Source organism: Arachis hypogaea, chromosome 8, assembly GCF_003086295.3.
Source record: "Arachis hypogaea cultivar Tifrunner chromosome 8, arahy.Tifrunner.gnm2.J5K5, whole genome shotgun sequence".
Lineage (NCBI taxonomy): Eukaryota > Viridiplantae > Streptophyta > Magnoliopsida > Fabales > Fabaceae > Arachis > Arachis hypogaea.
The window spans coordinates 27,197,898-27,218,828 of record NC_092043.1 but is presented as its reverse complement, the minus strand read 5'-3'; the positions used below and the strand labels follow the sequence as shown (position 1 = coordinate 27,218,828).

The 20,931-nt window shown below is 34.1% G+C and overlaps 1 protein-coding gene and 1 long non-coding RNA gene across 5 annotated transcripts; one reads left to right on the top strand and one right to left on the bottom strand.

Moving 5' to 3' along the window:
* Positions 1-379: 379 nt before the first annotated feature.
* On the bottom strand, positions 380-3,626 carry LOC112706686 (uncharacterized). The gene is made up of 6 exons (XR_003155836.3): positions 3,227-3,626; positions 1,488-1,515; positions 1,349-1,413; positions 1,143-1,260; positions 902-1,051; positions 380-812 (listed from the first exon to the last, which is right to left on the bottom strand). It is a non-coding gene; the product is annotated as an uncharacterized lncRNA (long non-coding RNA).
* On the top strand, positions 3,098-6,949 carry LOC112706685 (serine/threonine-protein kinase ATR). 4 transcript variants are annotated; one of them, XM_025758107.3, is made up of 4 exons: positions 3,098-3,957; positions 4,120-4,471; positions 5,246-5,795; positions 6,358-6,949. In XM_025758107.3, the coding sequence occupies exons 3-4, from the start codon at positions 5,404-5,406 to the stop codon at positions 6,662-6,664; spliced, it is 699 nt and encodes a 232-aa protein (XP_025613892.1). In that variant the 5' UTR covers positions 3,098-3,957; positions 4,120-4,471; positions 5,246-5,403; the 3' UTR covers positions 6,665-6,949. The 4 variants fall into 4 exon arrangements, with proteins under 4 accessions (XP_025613892.1, XP_072057782.1, XP_072057783.1 ...); XM_072201681.1 differs by having other exon boundaries at positions 3,113-3,957; positions 5,546-5,795; XM_072201680.1 differs by lacking the exon at positions 3,098-3,957 and having other exon boundaries at positions 4,099-4,471; positions 5,246-5,383; positions 5,546-5,795.
* The last annotated feature ends 13,982 nt before the right edge of the window (positions 6,950-20,931 follow it).

The following is a 20,931-nucleotide window of genomic DNA, read 5'->3' as shown; positions in this document are numbered from 1 at the left end:
GTGAACTTTTATAGTTACATTGAGAATTTGGCACAGTTCTGTTGCATTTTGTGCTGTGCGCATTAAATTCTATGATACTAAAAGTTTCAAGGCACTAATATTCACTGCAAACAAACAAGAATGTTGCTCCAGTTAGGCTCAACCTTATTTAATTAACATTCATCATTATACGTTATGTTAACAGAAAAGTCTTAAAAGTGGACCGAGTCTCTATGTCCACTCCCATTCTTAGCTAACTCCACAAAATCAAATACATAAAACAATATAATATTAATACAACGATTCATTATTTACGCCCCTGGTAAAGTTTATGTATGCAATCCGCCATTGGCCAATGGCAGACAAAGTTTGTGTGTGCAATCAAATACTCTAGAGTAAGTTTTCAGAATCAATAGTGATATCAATGGAGGTCAAAGCACAATCTTTACATACAATGATCAATGTTCTGTTCCGAAGCACAATTCAAAATTGGATAGAGTATAAACAATCAACGTACACAAAAAAAGAAAAGAAAAACTGAATTATCAATGTAATAAGCATAGTTCAAATCATAAATGGAAAACATTTGAGAAAATTAACAGAGGGCATTGGAACTATTTTCCCTTTGACCACCAGGTCCAAAAAAAATCAAAGAGACCACCAGTTGTAGAGGTGGCCATCTTCTTTTTCTTCTTATTCTTCTTCTTTTTCTTCTTCTTTTCCTTGGCGCTCTTTTCCTCATAAGTTTCAGCTTCATCATTTTTCTTGGTGCTCTTTTCCTCAGAAATTTCAGTGTTCTCTTCATTTTCTTTCTTAAAACTCATCATAAGAAGCTAAAGGAAAAATTAAAAAAAAAACTTACAAAGTTAGTGAGTTCTATACAACACGACAGAAGTTACAAATAAGTTGCAAAGTTTCTTACAACTACGGTGTCAGCAGCTATCAATCTGTCGATGAAGATGCTACCAAACGCCATCCTATTAGGCCCAGCTAGCATGACGTTCAGCCACCAAGATGCACCATCTTCTTGACCCACACAGTTTCCGGTCAAGGAGAGAATCTCAAAGTGTCCCTGCACAAGGATTTAAGAAAGGCATGTAAATAAATGAAATGAGAAGAACATAAATGGAATAAATGATTATTTATTTGTACATCATATGTACCAGAATTATTTGAGTTCAGGTTGCTGAATTCTGCTGTTGATATATGTCCAGAAGCTGAAATGATACAGCAGGAATGACTGATTGATTTAAAGAGTTTCAATAGCTTCGCTTTCACATCCTGCGCCAAATTTAAAGAAAAATTAATTCTTGATTCATAATTAACAGGTGTAATATAATAAAAATTTTAAAAGTGTGTATGATGGTACCTCTCCAGGATTCACATACAACTGAAAAGGGACAGGTCTTCCCAAACCTTCTATTTTAAAGCAATCTTCACAATAAATTCCAAAAATAAGACTACATACTCAAAGAAACAAAAAACTTGAAACAAGAAAATATACTAACCAATTTTTTGTGTTTGCATGGTCAGGATCTGGAACATCAGAAAATCAGAAAAAATTAACCATCAATAAAATTAACTCTCAAAATCAGAAAATCAGAAAACAGCAACAATATTATTTCAGATGATCAGCAACAACATTATGTCAAATAATCAGCAACTCAGGATAATAAAAAATTAACAAAATCAGTAGTTCAATACTTAATAGGCAGCAACTCAGAATCAGTAAAGTAGTAAACCCAGCAACTCAATCAATATTATTTCAGACGATCAGCAACAACATTATGTCAAATAATCAGCAACTCAGGATAATAAAAAATTAACAAAATCCGCAAGAACTTGTTGCAAATTTGCTTTGGTGGATTAGGATTAGGATTAGCAGCATTAATTAGCAACAAACAAAGCCAGCAATAATTAGGAGCCAGCAACTACAAATCAAAGCAAAACCAGCAACTACAAAACAAAGAAGTATCCATAACCAGATACGAAAGTAAAGACCAGCCACAGTACATTGAAAAATCAAAAAATTATGACCATATCTAAATTCTGCCACCAACATTCAGCAACAAACAAAGCCAGCAAAACCAGCAATAATTAGGAGCCAGCAACTACAAATCAAAGCCATTAGCAAATGTCAACAAAAAAAATTAGGAGCCATCAGCAACCAGTAAACCAGTAAAAGTGTAAAACACTAGCCAAGGAGCAATTAGAAAACACTAAACAGAGTAACAATAAATTTGAAAACAGAGAAAACACTAAAACACTAACCTGGGTAATTAGTTAATTACAGATCCATCAACAAATACATTCATAAATTAGAAGAACCATGTGACTGACTATTATTCGAACTAGGTGGATTAGGATTAGCAGAATCATTTGAATTAGGAGGATTGGTAGACGAATTATTACTCAAACAGGCATTATCAGCAATGAAATCCTGGACTAGGATGAGTTATTAATGAAGGTAAAATTGACACAAAGAAAGTGTGCTGTATCTTTGATTTCTTTGATCTACTTTGTTTTGATTTTCTTAATCAAATGATTGTCTTAAACCAATGGCCTGAACCCATGCTTGATATGCAGTAAATAACTTCTTTCAAATAGACATAATCCTGGTAATAATTTTAGTTGAAACTATGATCTACCTACCATACAGAACAACAAAAAAAGCAATAACAAAACTGCTGACCAAAAATAAAAATACATATTAAGAACTGATTAATGAAAGTATGAAACCAAATACATGTTGATCCAACAAACTAAACCAAACAAAAAGGAGAAAAACTATGAAGAAAAAGATACAAACTAAACCAAACAAAAAGGAGAGAGAACAAACAGTATATACAGGTATACACAAACACACACACACACACACACACACACAAAATCAAAGAATCAACCAGCCATTTTATGCAGAACAGGAGAACATTAGGCCCACAGGAGAAAAGAGATGGCCATTGGTGTACATGTTTAGTCTCAGAGACTGAGAGACAGAATAATGTAAAATACTACCAGAATAATTCTAAGCAAACTTCATTATTCAATGTGTATATCCTGCAGTAAACCATTATACAACTAATGTGTATTAGAAGCGGGTGATACATATTCAACTATTAATTGTTTTCTTATTAGTGTAAACTCTAAGAGTTCAAACTACAGGTCCCTCTATAGGTGAGCCATAAATACTTTGAAACTTGAAAGCAAAAGTTTTAGAATAAAATTAATTTTGGTGTGTTGCTCTTACTCTTCTGCAAACCTTTATCCTCTCCTCTACCCTTTCTCCTCTCCTTTCCTGTGAAGGAATCGTCTAATCTTACCCACCGCCAGTAGCACCTCCAAGGGTCCGAACAACGACGGTGCATCTCCTATTCTCCATCGGTTCACTTCGTGGCGCCAGTTGCTCCCCAAGGTTTGTGACTTTGCTGCCGTTTGCGCGCCCGTGGTTTGCGTCGTCACCGTCGTCACCGTCTCGGAGCTGTGTCTCTGGTCTCTGTTCTTTCTCTCTCAACAAACTTGGTATCTTTTGTCAATTAACCTTATTTGCTTGTTAATCTTGTGAAGAAAGATTGTAACTTGGTTGATTCTAGTGGTGGAAAGTGTGGTTTGGAAAATGGTGTTTGTGATGATGATGATGATGATTGTGCAATGGTGAATGGTGAGGTTGGGGAAATTTTGGTTCATTCAGATTCTGATCCAAATTGTGGTGTTTATGGAGAAACCCAGAAGTTGTTTGCTGAGAAAGATTTTAACTTGGTTGATAGTGCTAGAAAATTTGGGCCGCGAAGTGATGGTGCATTTGTGAATGGTGAAGTTGAGAAAAGTTCCAATATTTCAAGTTTTGATACTAATTGTACTGGAAGGCCTCTATTATTTAGGGTGGGTGTGGTTGGAGGAATTATAGAACATTCCCAGAAATTTTAAGATGGGAATATGAAATTCCTATGTGTGGTTCAAAATTAAAAAAAACATTCTAAGGTAACTTTTATTCCTTGGAATTGAATTACCACTCATTCAATTCTTATCTCCTCTGGTTATCTTTCATTCCAATGGGAATGGAACGTAAATAATGAAACAAAAAGACTAAATTACTCCTATTATTTAATACTATATTTTACTTCTTCTTCATTTTTTTTGAAGAACTAAACCCTAGCAGAGCAGTTTTTTCCCAAATCAGTGAGCTTCACCAACGCCACCGCCACCGGAGTCGGCACCAGCACCGGCACCGGCACCGCCGTTACTCTAAACGGAAGATTCGTCTCTTTATCTTCTCCGATTCATGTTTGCACTGCTTTTCTCTGTGAATTTTCTTCGAATCTCATATTAAGGTTTGAGTTTTTTCCCAAATCAGTGGAGGCTTCACCAACGCCACCGCCATCGGAGCTACACCGGTGCCACCGTTACCTTAAACGGAAGACTGGTTTCCTTCTCTTTTTCAAGTTCATGTTCGCATTGCTTATCTCCGCGAATTCTCTTTGAATCTCTCGTTAAGGTTTGGATTCTTTTTATGCTTTCTACATCATATTACACTAATTTTCTGCAATAGACTGCTAATTTGATTAGTTATTTTTTATTTTGCTTGATTTCTTATACGCTCTTTGTGATTATGTTGCATGCAAACAACATGTTTGATGATTTGCCTCAATAAAGAGTTTAAGCTTTTGACATATTTTTACATGCTTAATTTGGCTTGAATCTGACAAAAACATATTTTTATATGCTTAATCTTGTCTTAATTTGGCTTCCCGTGCTGTGTACTTCATGAGCCATGCTACAATGCACTACTAAGCTTGCATTACTATTGCTCTGCTTTTTTATCCTGTTGTCTTGATGAATTTTACATACTAGTAACAATGTAAAGTTGTTTTGGTGCCAATCTAATTTTCAGCTACTGGATCTGTGGGATCTAGTTTTCCAGTTTTAAAATGTATTTTGGTGTGCATGTTCTGGTATACTTATATGTTCTGGTAATATTTGTTACAGTTTCGTATGATAGTGCAAGTTTGTTCAATTATTCAATCTGCATGTTTACAGATTTTGGCATATAACAAGAAGCCCTTTAAGTTTTCCTCCGATGCTTCTTCAATTTATTTATTATGTTTTACTTGTTTGTTGATATATTTTAGATTGTTTGAAAATTGAATTAGCCAACTTACTTAGTGGAACAAGGATCAGTTGTAATTGTATTTGTTGAGAACTGATATTTCCATACTGCTATTACTAAATTTGATATGTGATCACCGGTTCTTTTCTTTCTTATTAACAGCAACTCGGGAGTGGAATGACTCTTGTATAATTCCTATGTGCAGTTAATGTTTTGATTCAAGTGATTTGAATAAAGTCTTGAATTAGATTGAAGGATAACTAGGTGAACGAGCATTAGTGCATTACCATTAATGTGCATGTAAAATTCTCTAAACCACAATGAACTTTGATTTATTTTTTCTTGATTTGATAAATCTGAATGTTAGTTTATATATAAAAAATGAATTCGAAAAGGAAAAATGTAAATTTTGGTACTACAATCAATTTCAAGATAAGCGTTACCGTGAAGACCTTTGTGTAGTGCTTAAACTTCCTTGGACTCATATGCTACCTGCTGTTGATAACGATTGCCCATGGAAAGCAAAATGCCTTTCTCTTCAAGTATTATCCAAGCTAGGCCCAAACTTGAGCAGCAGTGTTGTTCTTGAAGTTTTAGATATGGGTCTGCATGATGAAGCTGAAAAAGTAAGAACTGAAGCTGTCATTTCTATGCCAGTGATGCATTTCTGGTCTACTCTTGATATATCATCTCCTGTCATTCAAAAGATTGAGTAAGTAACTAAGTAAATGTTTTTGCGTACATGATTTAGATAATGTGTTTGGTCAGGCTTGTTATTTGGTTAGTTTCATTGTAGCTGTTTGTTTAACGTGAAGGCTCTCATCGACGAGATGTTGATATTTGAATTGCAGGAGGTAATTGAAAGAACATGTTTGCTATTTTTTTTTTTCTTTCCTCCGAACTGTTGCTTCCTTTTTCTAGGATGATTATGTCTGGAACAAGCATTTCTTTTTCCTTTTCTATCTTTCTCTCTTTTTTTCCCCATCATTTAAAATTCAAATGGCAAAATCTTGTTCTTTGAAGTGTGTTTCCCTTTTATACCTCTATTTTTCATCAAGATTGTTTGATTAGAGGTTTTCTGTTTCCAAAGTTTTTCCTGTTCCAATATTATGACAACTGCTCCTGTTCTTAAGCAGTTCTTTTGCCATTATGTATGTGTCAGTTAAATTTCCCATCACATTGATATATGCATGGAGGAAAGTTGTATCTCTTTTATAACAAATGATGCACAGACAAATCTTCTGCTTGTTACATTTTCCCTATCTGTTATGCAGGTACATAAAGAGAGATAATGAGAAGGTAAAGAAATTGGTTCTCATAACACTTGGTCTGTTGTCATGCCTTTATGGATGCAGAGGAGCTACCTCTGGCTTACATACAGATGAATGCCTATATGGTGAAATCATTGTTGTTTTCTCTAACCATGTTGGAGATTATTTTGGTGTCTGGTTTCTTCTGAGCATTTTGGTGCCAAGGATGATTAGCAAAAGAACCATAGATGGAGCTGCTATTCAATGTGATACAAGCCTGATGATTGTAACTAAGAACGGAGATTTGAAGATTGCTTTTGTTGAAGTCTGACCACAGTTGGGCTCCAAAAGAATCTTGTGAAATAAACCAATCTATGTTGGAGTAGATGGAGAGATCAACTTGCACAAGAAATGTGAAACCAATGGAGGAGAAGACATCACACTCAATAATTGAAATAATTTTTCTTTGTGAGGTTGTAATATTGATTTCATTTTGTTGATGTGTTTGTGTTCTTGTATAAGAGTTGTGCATGTATGCTTATTAGTGCTAGTAATTTTTACTTTTGAGACTTCTTTGTAACTTTCATTTGCATAATAGTAATGCTTTTTTAGTAAATTTAATTGTGATAATGTTAATTTTAATTAAAGATATTTGTTATTAGGGGTATTTTAGTAAATTTGAAAAGATTAGAATCGATAATAATTTTAATTAAACATATTTTTATTAAGGGTATTTTAATAAATTTTTTATTAGAAGTTTTTTTGTAAATTCAACATGTAAAAAAATAATAATTTTAATTAAACATATTGTTATTAAGTGAAATTTAGAATCAATAATAATTTAACTAAAGATATTTGATATTGGGGGTATTTTAGTAAATTTAAAAAAATTAAAATTAATAATAGAATATTTTAGTAAATTTTAAAAAAAATAGAATCAATAATAATTTTAGTTAAACATATTTGATATTGGGGTATTTAAGTAAATTTTAAAAAAATTTAGAATCAATAATTTTAGTTAAACATATTTGATATTGGGGGTATTTAAGTAAATTTTAAAAAATAGAATCAATAATAATTTTATTTGAACATATTTGATATTAAGGGTATTTTAGTAAATTTAAAAAAATTAGAACCAATAAACAATTTAACTAAAGATATTTGATATTAGGAGTATTTTAGTAAATTTCAAAAAAAATTAGAATCAATAATAATTTTATCTAAACATATTTATTATTAGGGGTATTTTAGTAAATTTATTATTAGAGATATTTTTTAAATTAAAAAAATAATGTAAAAAATAATAATATTTAATTAGCTTTATATTTAATTTTAGTCATTAATATTTTAATTTGAATGAATAAGGATAATTTTGACATATTACATAATATGACTAAGAAATTTAAACTCAACCAAACAAAAATTTAGTCATTCCTAAGATTATTACATAATATTCCAATACATCAAGTTTTATAAACAAACATAAAAATCTTATATTCCAAGTAATTTCATTCCTAGACATTATATTTCTAAGAATAATATTTTTGGGAATAAAATTTAATCTTTCAACCATTAAGCTTGACACTGCTGCTTCTATAATAGGAGTAGTTCTCCATTGTTTTTGCATTGCTTCGGATATTAATATTTTTTTTGGTTTTAAAATAAAGCATCATAAGGTTAATTTATTGGATTTCACTAGAGACACTAGATTGGAGTTACAAGAGAATCCCCATATTTTTTCCAGCCTTAAACATAGTGATCAACGTAACCTTCACTTCTTAGTTGACAATAAAATTAAAATATTTATAATCTCACCGCGCATATGCACGGGCCACTTCTAGTTCTCATAAATAAAAGAGTATGTGGCAACTTGCATGCATGGTCACATTAGCTATAGCAGCGGCCATATTCCAAAACCACTAAAGATGTGACCTTGATTGTTGACCATTCTTTGACCAAATTAACTTATACCCACCAATAATGGCCGCACGTTAGTCTCAACTTTAATAACTACCCACTATGTATAACTACCTAAACACACTCTAATCACTATCATGTTCTTGTGCTTATATATACAGACCCTGCACTTTGCATTTGGTTTATCACCACTTTTTGCTTCTTCAACATCCATTCTTGATAAAGCATGTGACATCTATTTAAATGTGTGATTCTTTTCATCATCCTGTGTACCACAGCTGCGAGGGAGTTCAAAGTTGGTGATCACTTTGGTTGGCCTGTTCCTGATCCCACTGACACTTCATTCTACACCCATTGGGCTGAAAGAAACAGGTTCCAAGTTGGAGATTCTCTCGGTATATATCTATCTCTATATCTATGGCATTTGCACTTAGACTTATGCAACTTCTGAACGTTAATTTTCTTTGTTTTTTGCAGTGTTTGAGTACGAGAATGACTCAGTTCTAAGTGTGGAGGAATGGGACTACTTTCACTGTGACGCAAGTAACCCCATCACAGCCTTTGACAACGGCAAGAGCATTCTCAATCTTGATAGCCCTGGTGCCTTCTACTTCATCAGTGGAACCGCTCATCATTGTAGCAGAGGACAGAAGCTTCTTGTGGAGGTTATGTCCCCACAACATCATCCAGTTCCAGAATCCCCACCACCCTCTTTGCTTGCACCTCAAGGTATCTCGCCGTTGCCGATGTCTCCTTCGCCTGAAGCCTTCTCCCCAGTGGCTTCATCTCCTTATGATAGCATAGAAGAAGATTCAGCCTCTATTATGCTTAGTAGTTCAGCAGTTATGGCTCCCTTTGCTACATTTTTGGTTGTGTTACTCTTAGCACTCTGAATGTATTATCTCTTATTATGTTTTTTTTTTGGAAATCCCTAGTTGTTTAGGCATTAGTGCATTATCATTTAACCTATTCTTTTTCTGCAGCAGAGACTTTGATATATTGTATGGATTTGTATTGTATTTAATTATTTATTTATGATCATGCCTATAGTTTCTCTCATTTAAGTTTCTTTTTCCCTCTTTTGTGCTCAACTATTTTATTAGCTTAGTCATTGTTACTTAAGTAGAACATTCAGCTTTCTACTTTAAACAAATAAAGTTTTAAGCAAATAAATTTGAAGACTAAGAAATGGTAAAACTAAACCCTGCATAGACCAAATATACAAATGTGTATACAGGGTCAAAGTATTCCCATGGAGTGCTATGAATTGGTAAAGAGAACTATTCTATTCCTAATTTTATGAGGTTGGACAATTCTGAATTAAATCTGAATTTAAACAATTTTGAATTCAAATTAAGCAACTTTGTAATACCATATATTATATATATTATATACTATATATAACAATAGATTAAGATCAAGTAGCTTTCTAGGCATTCCTGTATGAAATACTTTGGAATGTATACACATTGGCCACTATTATAGGGATGGTGACAAATTATTTTCATTATGAACCAAATTAAGTTAATCAATATGAATGATAGCCATGTAAATAAGAGCTCTCAACATCTGAGTTTTGACTCTCTCCATCAGAATTTGCACCTTCCTTTCTTGTCTTTTTCCACTTGAATTTCCTCAGCCAATGTTCAACCAGCATCACACTAAGACCAATGAAGATTGTCCCAAGAGAGCCACAACCAAGTGCTATCAGCATCACAGATAGCCACTGCATCCCTTCACTATGTGGCAAGATCACCCATGTTGCTGTAACATAACCACTTGCCATAAATGCAATAGCCACCCACATAACCTTGTGAGCTATACTCAATAGTCTCATATGTGGTTTCCTCTTAAAAGGAATGATACTAACAAGAACAATGACTATAGATAGAGAAGTGAATAGTGCTATGTCGTTGCTTATTGCAAAGACTTTAAAAGCTGTTGTATTACTCACCATTGACTTTCCCTTAAAAGCTGTTGTATCCCTCCATAAAACTTGCAATTCTGATGCATTAGAGAAACTTTGCAGGAATTGAGATGCTTCTTCCACAGAGGTTGAAAGAGAGTGCAATAAAGTCACCAAGCATCTTCCTTGCAGCTCCACCATTGTTATTGGGTTCGGCCATGTCTCCTTCTTTTTCAAAATTTTCTGTCAGGTTTTCTCCAGAGAGTTGTGCTTTAGCTTCCCTTAGCTTCCTCTTCAGAGTCCTTTCAGGTTCAGGATCTGCTTCAACAAGAATGTTCTTATCCTTGTTCCTACTCATATGAAAAAGAAGAGAACGGAAAAATAATAGGGATCTTCTTTGTCACAGTACAGAGAGGTTCCTTTATGTGAGTAGAAGAAGAATAGTGTAGAGAAAAGAGATGAATAATCCAAACACAAAGATGAGGATAGGGTTCAAATTATGTGTAGAAGAGAAGTGTTAGTAATTAAATAAATAATAGAAGGAAATGAGAGAAAACAATTTTCGAAAGTTTTTAGAAAAATTTAAAGTTAAAATTTAAAATAATTAGTTAATTAAAAAGAATTTTGAAAAAGAGGTGGGAGATTTTTGAAAATTAGAGAGAGGAAGGTAGTTAGGTAGTTTTGAAAAAGACAAGAATTTTAAAAATAAAAAGATAAGATTAATTGAAAAAGATTTAAAAATCAGTTTTGAAAAGATAAGAAGTTTGAAAAGATTTTGAAATTGATTTTTGAAAAAGATATGATTGAAATTTATTTTAAAAAAGATTTTGAAAAAGAAATTTAAAAAGATTTGATTTTTGAAAATTAAAATTGATTACTTGGCTAACAAGAAACTAAAAGATATGATTCTAAAATTCAAAGATTGAACTTTTTTTAATAGGCAAGTAACAAACTTTAAAATTTTTGAATCAATCACATTAATTGTTAGTAAAGTTTTTGAAAATATGAAATCAAATAAAAAAATTTTTTGAAAATCATTTTGAAATTTTCGAAAATATTAAGAAAAAATAAAAAAGTTTTGATTTTTGAAAAAGTTTTGAAAATATAAGATTTTTAAATTGAAAATTTGACTTGACTCATAAAAAAAAACTAAATTTTAAAAATTTTTGACTGAGTCAACTCAAAATTTTCGAAATTTATGAGAGAAAAAGGGAAATATATTTTTTTAATTTTTGAATTTTTAATGAGGAGAGAGAAAAACATGAAAAAAGACTCAATGCATGAAAATTTTGGATCAAAACACATGATGCATGCAAGAACACTATGAATGTCAAAATGAACACCAAGAACACTTTGAAGATCATGATGAACATCAAGAACTTATTTTTGAAAATTTTTTAAGAAAAGATGCACATGCAAAACACTAAACTTAGAAAATTTTCATGTATGGACACTATGAATGCAAGAATGCATATGAAAAACAACATACAATGCAAAACAAGAAATTCACAAGATCAAACAAAGAATATCATCAAGAACAACTTTGAAGATCATAAAGAACATATGCATGAATTTTCTAAAAATGCAAGAAAAAAGAAAAACATGCAATTGACACCAAACTTACAATTTGACACTAGACTCAAACAAGAAACACAAAATTATTTTTGGTTTTTATGATTTTATAAAATTTTTTTTGTATTTTTCGAAAATTATTTTTAGAAAAATGCAAACAAATAAAAATTTTTTGAAAGGTTTTTGAAAACTTTTTGAAAAAAAAATACCTAATCTGAGCAACAAGATGAACCGTCAGTTGTCCAAACTCGAACAATCCCCGACAACGGCGCCAAAAACTTGGTGCACAAAATTGTGATCGTTCATTCTTTGGTGTTGTTGCCGGACCAAAAGCTTGGCACTGATGTTACCGGAAACGAATACGAGATTGCAAACATATCCCCAGTAACGGCGCCAAAAACTTGATACGCACGTTCATAATATTAATTCTTCTTCACAACTTCGCACAACTAACCAGCAAGTGCACTAGGTCGTCCAAGTAATAAATCTTACGTGAGTAAGGTTCGATCCCACGGAGATTGTCAGCTTGAAGCAAGCTATGGTCATCTTGCAAATCTCAGTCAGGCGGATTCAAATGGTCATGGTGAATTGACAATTAAAATATAATTAAAATATAAAATAGGATAAAGATACTTATGTAATTCATTGGTGAGGATTTCAGATCAGCGTATGGAGATGCTTTTATCCATCTGAACCTCTGCTTTCCTACTGTCTTCATCCAATCAGTCATACTTCTTTCCATGGCAAGCTGTATGTTGGGCATCACCGTTGTCAATGGCTACTTCCCGTCCTCTCAGTGAAAATGGTCCAAGATGCTCTGTCACAGCACGGCTATTCATCTGTCGGTTCTCGATCATACTGGAATAGGATTCATTAATCCTTTTGCGTCTGTCACACGCCCAGCACTCGCGAGTTTGAAGCTCGTCACAGCCATCCCTTCCCAGATCTTACTCGGAATACCACAGACAAGGTTTAGACTTTTTGGATCTCAAGAATGGCCATCCATGGATTCTAACTTCTACCACGAAGACCCTGATCACATGATCAGGAGGCTAAGAGATACGCATTCAAGCTCGTTTGCAAGTAGAACGGAAGTGGTTGTCAGTCACGCGTTCATAAATGAGAATGATGATGAGCGTCACATAATCATCACATTCATCATGTTCTTGGGTGCGAATGAATATCTTAGAGAAGAAATAGACTTGGTTGAATAGAAAAACAACAGTACTTTGCATTAATTTATGAGGAACAGCAGAGCTCCACACCTTAATCTATGGGGTGTAGAAACTCTACCGTTGAAAATACATAAGTGAAAAGGTCTAGGCATGGCCGTGAGGCCAGCTCCATGATCTAAGAACTAGATGTCCAGAGATATATTCAAAAGATGTCATCCCAAAGATGTAAATACAATAGTAAAAAGTCTTATTTATACTAAACTAGTTACTAGGGTTTACAGAGATAAGTAAATGATGCAGAAATCCACTTCCGAGGCCCACTTGGTGTGTGCTTGGGCTGAGCTTGAGCTTTACACGTGTAGAGGCTTCTCTTGGAGTTAAACGCCAAGTTGTAATGTATTTTTGGTGTTTAACTCTGGTTTGTGACGTGTTTCTGGCGTTTTACTCCAGAATGCAGCATGGAATCATCATCTAAACTCGGCCAAAGTATGGACTATTATATATTGCTGGAAAGCCCTGGATGTCTACTTTCCAACGCAATTGAGAGCGCGCCATTTGAAGTTTTGTAGCTCCAGAAAATCTATTTCAAATGCAGGGAGGTCAGAATCCAACAGCATCAGCAGTCCTTTGTCAGCCTAAATAAGATTTTTGCTCAGATCCTTCAATTTCAGCCAGAAAATACCTGAAATCACAGAAAAACACACAAACTCATAGTAAAGTCCAGAAATGTGAATTTTGCTTAAAAACTACTAAAAATATACTAAAAAGTAGCTAGATCCTACTAAAAACTATATAAAAACAATGCCAAAAAGCGTATAAATCATCCGCTCATCAATGTGCTCCTGTGTCATTCCGCCATCAGCCATCCCTTTCACCTTCTCTCTCACGCAACCTACGTTTCCTTTCGGCAAATCGCTCACGCAACCTGCCTTCTTGATGGATTTGTTTGAACAAGTAATGATTAGTTGGAACCCTAGGGGCTTTGCTTTCTTCTCCTACCTTCGTTTCGTCTGCTCTATGAAACTCTGTGTACGAGCTCTGTTTCTTGGTGATTTGCTTTGGCGTCGTTCATCGCAGGTTAGGGGTTTCCCGATAGAGTCTCAAATTGAAGATCTCCAATGAATCAATCAGGTGTATCCAAACTTATTTTCCTCTTCATGCTTTTTGTTTTCCTTGATTGTGTACATCTTTGTGATCAATTTTGGTATCTGTTCCACGGTTAGCCCAGATTTTATTCTCTAGGGTTTGTGAAATTCCTAATTGTGGAAATTGTGATAATTTTTCGTATCTGTTCGACGGTGAAGCCAGCTCTTATTGTCTAGGGTTCGTGAATCTTTGTGATCAATTTTGGTATCTATTCCATGGTTAACCCAGATTTTATTCTCTACGGTTTGTGAAAATTCTTAATTGTGTAAATTGTGATAATTTTTTGTATCTGTTCGACGGTGAAGCCAGATCCTATTGTCTAGGGTTCGTGAAATTCCTAATTTGTAAATTGTGTCTATGTGACTTGGTTTGTTTCTGGGTTCATGTTCTTGGTTACATTCTTTGGAAGTTGCTGTTAATTTTGAGGATGGTCTATGAATCTGTTTCCTCTTCTTCATTTCGTTTTTTAGATTTCGTTGGTATGATTATCATTTCCCCTTTTGCTAGCTGTTAAATTGTTTGTTGCATGTGGTTTGTGTATTTCATCAATTGTTGGTATTTTATAATGATTATAAAGATTGTCTTCTTACTTACCTTAGGTATGAGGTTTCTACCTAATCTACTTTCTCCATGGTGATGTGATTGACAGAGTTTTTTCATCAAAGTTAGTTTATAGACCCAGCTTCTCTTATTCAAGTTTTGCATTTCCAATATCATTATCTCCTATTCAAGTTTTGCATTTGAATTTCCATTCTCATTCACTAATTCCTTTGAATTGTTTGGGCTGAATGTAGCAATTTATAATTTTTCTGCATTTAGAATCATGTTCTCTTATCTGAATTGGTTTATAATTTTTTCTACATTCAGAATCATGTTCTCTTATCTGAATTGGTTTGTTTCTGGGTTCATGTTCTTGAATACATTGTTTGGAAGTTTCTGTTAGATTCTTTGAAAATTGATGAATCTATTTTTAATTTTTTACTTTGTGTATATTCAACAAATCCATTGAGTTTTTATACTGTTTTCTGCACTGTTTGTGTCACTGGAGAATTCTCTTCTATATAATCTACTATATAATCTATTTGATGAGTGGTGATGTGATTAATAGGACTTGATTCATAGCTTCTTGCTGATTTATTTGCATCTGATGAAACCTTTTGTTAGTCAACTCAGTTGCATTTCAATTCATTCCCAATTCCATTCCTTCCTGTTCAAGGTATTAGGTTTCAATCTCATCCGTTTCATGAATGTTGATGTGATTGACAGATTTTTTATTGATGTTTGTCTATACTTTTTTTCCCATTCAGCTGCTGTTTCCAATGTATCCCTAGCTAACACATTTACCAACTCTCATTGCCATGAGTAGAATCATTGTTTGGGGTAGCTGATGACTGCCTTCCCTATCGTATAATGATATGTAGGTACACTGTAGTAGGTATGGTGTGATATTCCAATTTTTGGTCCCTATTTGTTGATTTCTTGAAAGTTTCACCTTTTTTTTCCTATTTTTGTATTGGTTCAGGTTTTGCTCCTATGATTAGTTGCCTCTATACCATTGAATGGAGATGCATATGGACTCAGATTTTGTTTTCCCTCCATTTTCATCCTCAATTTGAATTCAAAAAGGTGAGCCTTGTGTGCTGGATTTTTTCTATAAAAGGATGGTTGGTGAACTACATTCAATGCACAAACATTCTGCTGTGTTCTATTTCCTCCTAAACTTTGTCTATTTCAGAATTTTTTTGTTCACATTTTTATCTATTTCATCAATTTTGTTTATCTCCTTTCTTTCCTCTGCAATGCCTCCTCCATTTGATATGATTTCCAAGATGCATCCTCCTAGAGAGACTTGGAGGCTGAAAGTTAGGGTTCTAAAGCTTTGGGTTGTACCCTCTTTTGGTAACCATGAGGTTCCTAACACAATGGAGATTATTCTCCTTGATGAGCATGTTAGCCCCTATTAGCTTCTCTTTTAAATATGGTGTTAGTTGTTGTGTTTTTAAGTTTTCAAGTTTAAATTATGTATTTTACTAATCTGATTTTGTTATTTTATTGGATTTCTAGTGTGGAAAAATTCAAGCTACAATTAAGAAACCACTCCTTAATAGGTTTAGGGATCATATAGTTGAAGGTCAAGTTTATAGAATGACATACTTTATTGTTGTGTCAAATCATGGTAGTTATAGAGCAACTTCTCATGAATTCAAATTGGTTTTCCTTCACCGAACCACTGTTGTAGCTGTTGATGAAGATGTTATCCCTAAGACTTGTTTCAACATGTTACCTTTTTCTGAGCTGCTGAACATGACCCAAGATTATGATTTTTTAGTTGATGGATCTATCTTCTTGGTCTGCTGTTATTCAAGTTTTTTTAACAAATGCTTTGAATATTTAATAGGTTGTGTTTATTTGGAATAGATGTCATTGGTCTTTTAACTTCAGTGGGAGAAGAGAAAGAATATGCAAAAGAGGGGAAAATTGTGAAAATGATTGTGCTGGAATTAACTTCAAAAGAGTATGTTGATTAAGTCATTTCTCCTGGTTTCTCTTTATGTTTTAATCATCTTTTTCCTTATTTTCTGTTTCATTCTTTGTCATGTTTTGAGTTTCAGTCTTACAGTGCGCTGTGCATTATTTGGGGACTATGTTAATCAAGTAAATCATTTCCTTGCCTCTGGCTATGTGGAGCAGCCTGTTGTAGTCATTTAACTCGCAAAAGTCAAGTTCTTTAAGGGTACATTGTTTGTTTTCTGTACATCTCATTGCTACTCTAGGTGTTGTCTCTAATAAAGTTTGCTAGACTCTTTCTGTGTTGCTGTGTAGGTCAAGTAGGCCTTCAAAATGTGATGTATGCCACTCAAATGTTATTTAATCCTGATCTTCCTGAAGTTGTTGAATTCAGGCAGAGATTAGCATGGTTTATTTTGTTGATTTTTTTATTGTATTCTTTATTTAGAACCAATCTGGAGTAACAAGTACAAGTGTTTGCATCATTTTTTTTAGTATGGTTGAGCAAAGTGTCAATGATACCCAGCCACTGTTTATTGCAAATGAGGGTAAAGTTGTCTCCTTGGAAGATGATTTCATGCGTTTAACTAGAAAATGCACTATTGAAGAGCTTCAAGATAACAATGAGGTTGTCTCCTTTTGAGTTAGTTATGTTTATGTTTATTTTATATACAAATGAACTGAAAAAAAAATCAAAGAATAATTTCCAAATCTGTTTTTTCATTCATATTGTTAACAAATTTTGGAATGCCCATTGCATATGAGGGTTCTTTTATCATATTTGGTACAATCCAAGGTATTGTTGAGGATGGAGGTTGGTGGTATTCTGCTTGTGTGTGTGGAAAGGGTATCTATCCTCAAAATGATGCATATTACTGTGATTTTTGTTTGAAGCACATAACTAATGTGACTCCAAGGTCAGAAATTTTGTTCAAAATGTCTTTTCATTTTGTCTTGTGGATTGTTTATAAAAATAATGTTTCTTGGTATTATTTATTCCAAATCATTGTGTTTCTTTTTTTTTCTCTCCGCAGATTTAAAATTAAAATAACAGTTGAAGATCATAGTGGGGAGGGTATTTTCCTTCTCTTTGATCGTGAGGCATCTTATTTACTTAAGAAATCATGTGCTGACTTGTTTACTGAAGTTCAAAGAGATGCAAGTATATGTTCTTAGTTTTCTTTTGTGTATTGTTCACTTTATGGGATGTGATATCTATTATTTAAACTCTGTATTTCTTATGTATTACTTTCAAAATAGCTTGTATGTGGGGATACTTATCCTCCCATATTCCAAGGGCTCATTGGAAAGAAATTATTGCTGAAGGTTGATACCAAAGGTGTGCCACATGATGCATTTTATGACACTTTCCGAGTTAGGAGAATATGTGATGATCCCACCATTATTACCATGTTTGAGCTTCTGGATTATGATGCTGATGATGAGTCTACTCCAAAAAAGGTTACATATACATATAATTATTTTTAGATTGTGTAAATTCATGTTTTGTTCCTTTTTTTATTGTGCTATGGTGAATTTTTCTTATAGTCTTATGTATTTTTAAACTGTTGTGGCATATGAATAGGAGCCTGATTTACACAAATCTGTTCCCTGTGGAGAAGGGGATATTGGTATTAAGAATGAGTCATCAAAGAATTTTATCAAAAGTGAGAAAGTTGCTGGTGAGTCTTCTGGGATTTTATCTAAATCCCCAGTTTTTATAGATTTTCTGGCTGAAAAATAGCCTGCTGTTTCCGGAGGGACTGATTTTGCTTCCTTAATTAATGGTGAACATGGAAAAGATGAGAAAATACCCAGCAATGATACTGTTAGTGATGATCTTTCTGCTGAACTGGATATATTGCTTAGCTCACCAGAAAAAGAAACTCATATGCTGTTATATAATGTTTTTTCCTCCTTCCTATGTGTGCTGTTTCTAAATGGATTTTGCATTTTTTGAGTGACTTTCGTAGCTTTTGTTAATTTCTTTGTCATAGGAGGTATTGTCCCACGTTATTGATGCACCTTCCCAATATGGAGAGAAGCTTATTCATGAAAATCATGTTGTCACCACCAAAGGCAAGAGAAATCTGAATCCACAATTTGAAGAGGCGGCTGCTGATGCAGATGGGCGTGGGTTCAAGAATGCCAAGGTTAATGGAGTTTGATTTAAGGTGTGGAATTGAGCTGCTGTGTCTAGGTGTAGGTAGTTTATATAGTATATCTACAAGTGTTTAGGAAGGCTTGTGATTCCAAATACATCAAAATGTAATCATGCTGGCTAGATGGTATTTTGATTTGACTTTTTTGGATTGTGTCCAACAAATAGGATTGTCAGATATAGGGATTTTCCTTTTGTGTTGGCTCGGGTCATCTACCAACTAGGTCTATTCTCAACTCCTTCTTTTGTAATAGTGACTTTGCTAGGGATTGGACACATTTTCAATGTTGTACCCTCTTTAAGTTACATACTAGGATATGTAGTCAGATGTTGGGATCCTCCTTATCATAGGAGAGATAGCCATATGTAACTGTGTATATCACTATCACTATTTTAATGAAATGCGGCAGTTCTTATTTTTATTTCGTTATTGTACAACTTTATCTTTTCATCTCAATTAGTTATTGGTGTTGATTATAATACTTTTTTTTTCTGCGTTATCAAAGGTATGCATGGTTATATAAGTTCTTTGTTGGTGTATTTCACAAGTTCTCCTCCCAGCCACCCCTTCCCCTACCTTTTTTTTTACCCCTTGCTTATAGGAACTTAACAATGTGATGTGTTTTTGGGAATGAATTAGGGGTAGTTCTTGCGATTGATGTTTCAACCTCTTGTTTTATTTAGCACGAGTAACAAAGATGTCTCATAATTCTGTTCGTGCTAGAGAATATAGGCGGAATTCTTTGAAAAGAAAGCGAACACAAAGTCACTATCGAAATGCAAGAGGTCAGTACTGAATTGACCTTCATGATACTTTTAGTGTTTTTTGCTCCAACTTTCAGTGATTTGATATCTATGGGAGTCTTTGTAATTTATTTTCGTTTTATAATGTTTTAGAGGTCCTCGATTCCTCATCCCTACTCTCTCTTTGAATGATTATTTGGTAATTTTTATTGCTCTATTTATATTTTTGTAGTTAATATTTGTGTTCTTATTAATTTATCTGTTTTTTTATATTATTCCAATGTTTCTGTTTGCTTTTATTTTTTAGAAAATTTAGTTGAGGTGTCCCAGAATGTTAATTAGCGTTCAAATCTTGTTTTGTCAGGTATAATATTATCTTTAAGTATTTTATCCTTGTCCAATTTTGTTTTTGTTAAATTATATTTTAAGTTCTTATGATTTATATCTAATAACAGATTGGTTTATAGATTTATTATTATTTTTCTACACTTTTACGCCTAAAAGGTTTATTTTAACTATTAGGGCCTGTTCCGAGGGTTACTTGAAACTGTAGGTCGATCTCGAACGAAATCTTCTGTACTGATCGGCGATGACGTGTCCGGCTTGTGGGTGGTGGCCGGAGCAGTCGCGTCCGACTTGTTGGACTGGTAATGCTGCTGATCCTTTGTCACCGGAGGGTGGTGGTACCTGCAAGGGACTCTGATGGTTAAGTTAGCAAGGGTATTAAGCAGGTTTTTAGTAGAATCAGAGTATGAGTTATACCTGGGTGCTCCAGTGTATTTATAATGGTGAAGAGTGACTTTCTTTGGAGATAAGATGGTTATCTTATCTTATCTTATCTTTGAGTGAAGTCATCTTCATCTTCAAGGGAACCGCCCTTATCTCTATAGGCTTGGGCTGCCTTTGGATTTGGGACGTGTTCCTCTGTTTGGGCCCTTATTGGGCTTTCCTGGTGATTTGGCCGAGCTCTTGGAGAAGGCGTCAGATAGTCCTGACCTGAAGAGGTCGGTTGGCTTGTCGTAGATCATCCCGGGTCAGACATCTCGACCCAGGGTATGAACAGTGCCCTTGCTCGAGTGCGGTCTTCCTTTTGAGGTCGAGTCCTTAGTTTTAGGACTTCAATCCTTCTCTGGTGAAGCGGAGCTCGAGCATTGTCGATTTCTTCTTTGTAGAGTTTTCCCTTGAATATGGAGCGTTTTTTTTCTTTTCTTTATTTTTGAAACAGACGTTCCTTGCCTTGGGAATGCGCGAGGATTTTTTGATGCCCCATTAACTTCTTAATGCTCCGTTTCTTTTGCCTCCTGCTTTCATTTTTGAATTACACCAACACTTTCTCTTGCTTGCTGTAACTTCCCCTTTTCTCTCTATTCTTCTGTTTCGTTTGGCTTGCCTGGGACTTGCGTTTTTCACGCTTTTCTCTGTGACGCCCTTGGTGGTTGTTGGTGCTTCCTTTGAAAGGCAATTCCGGA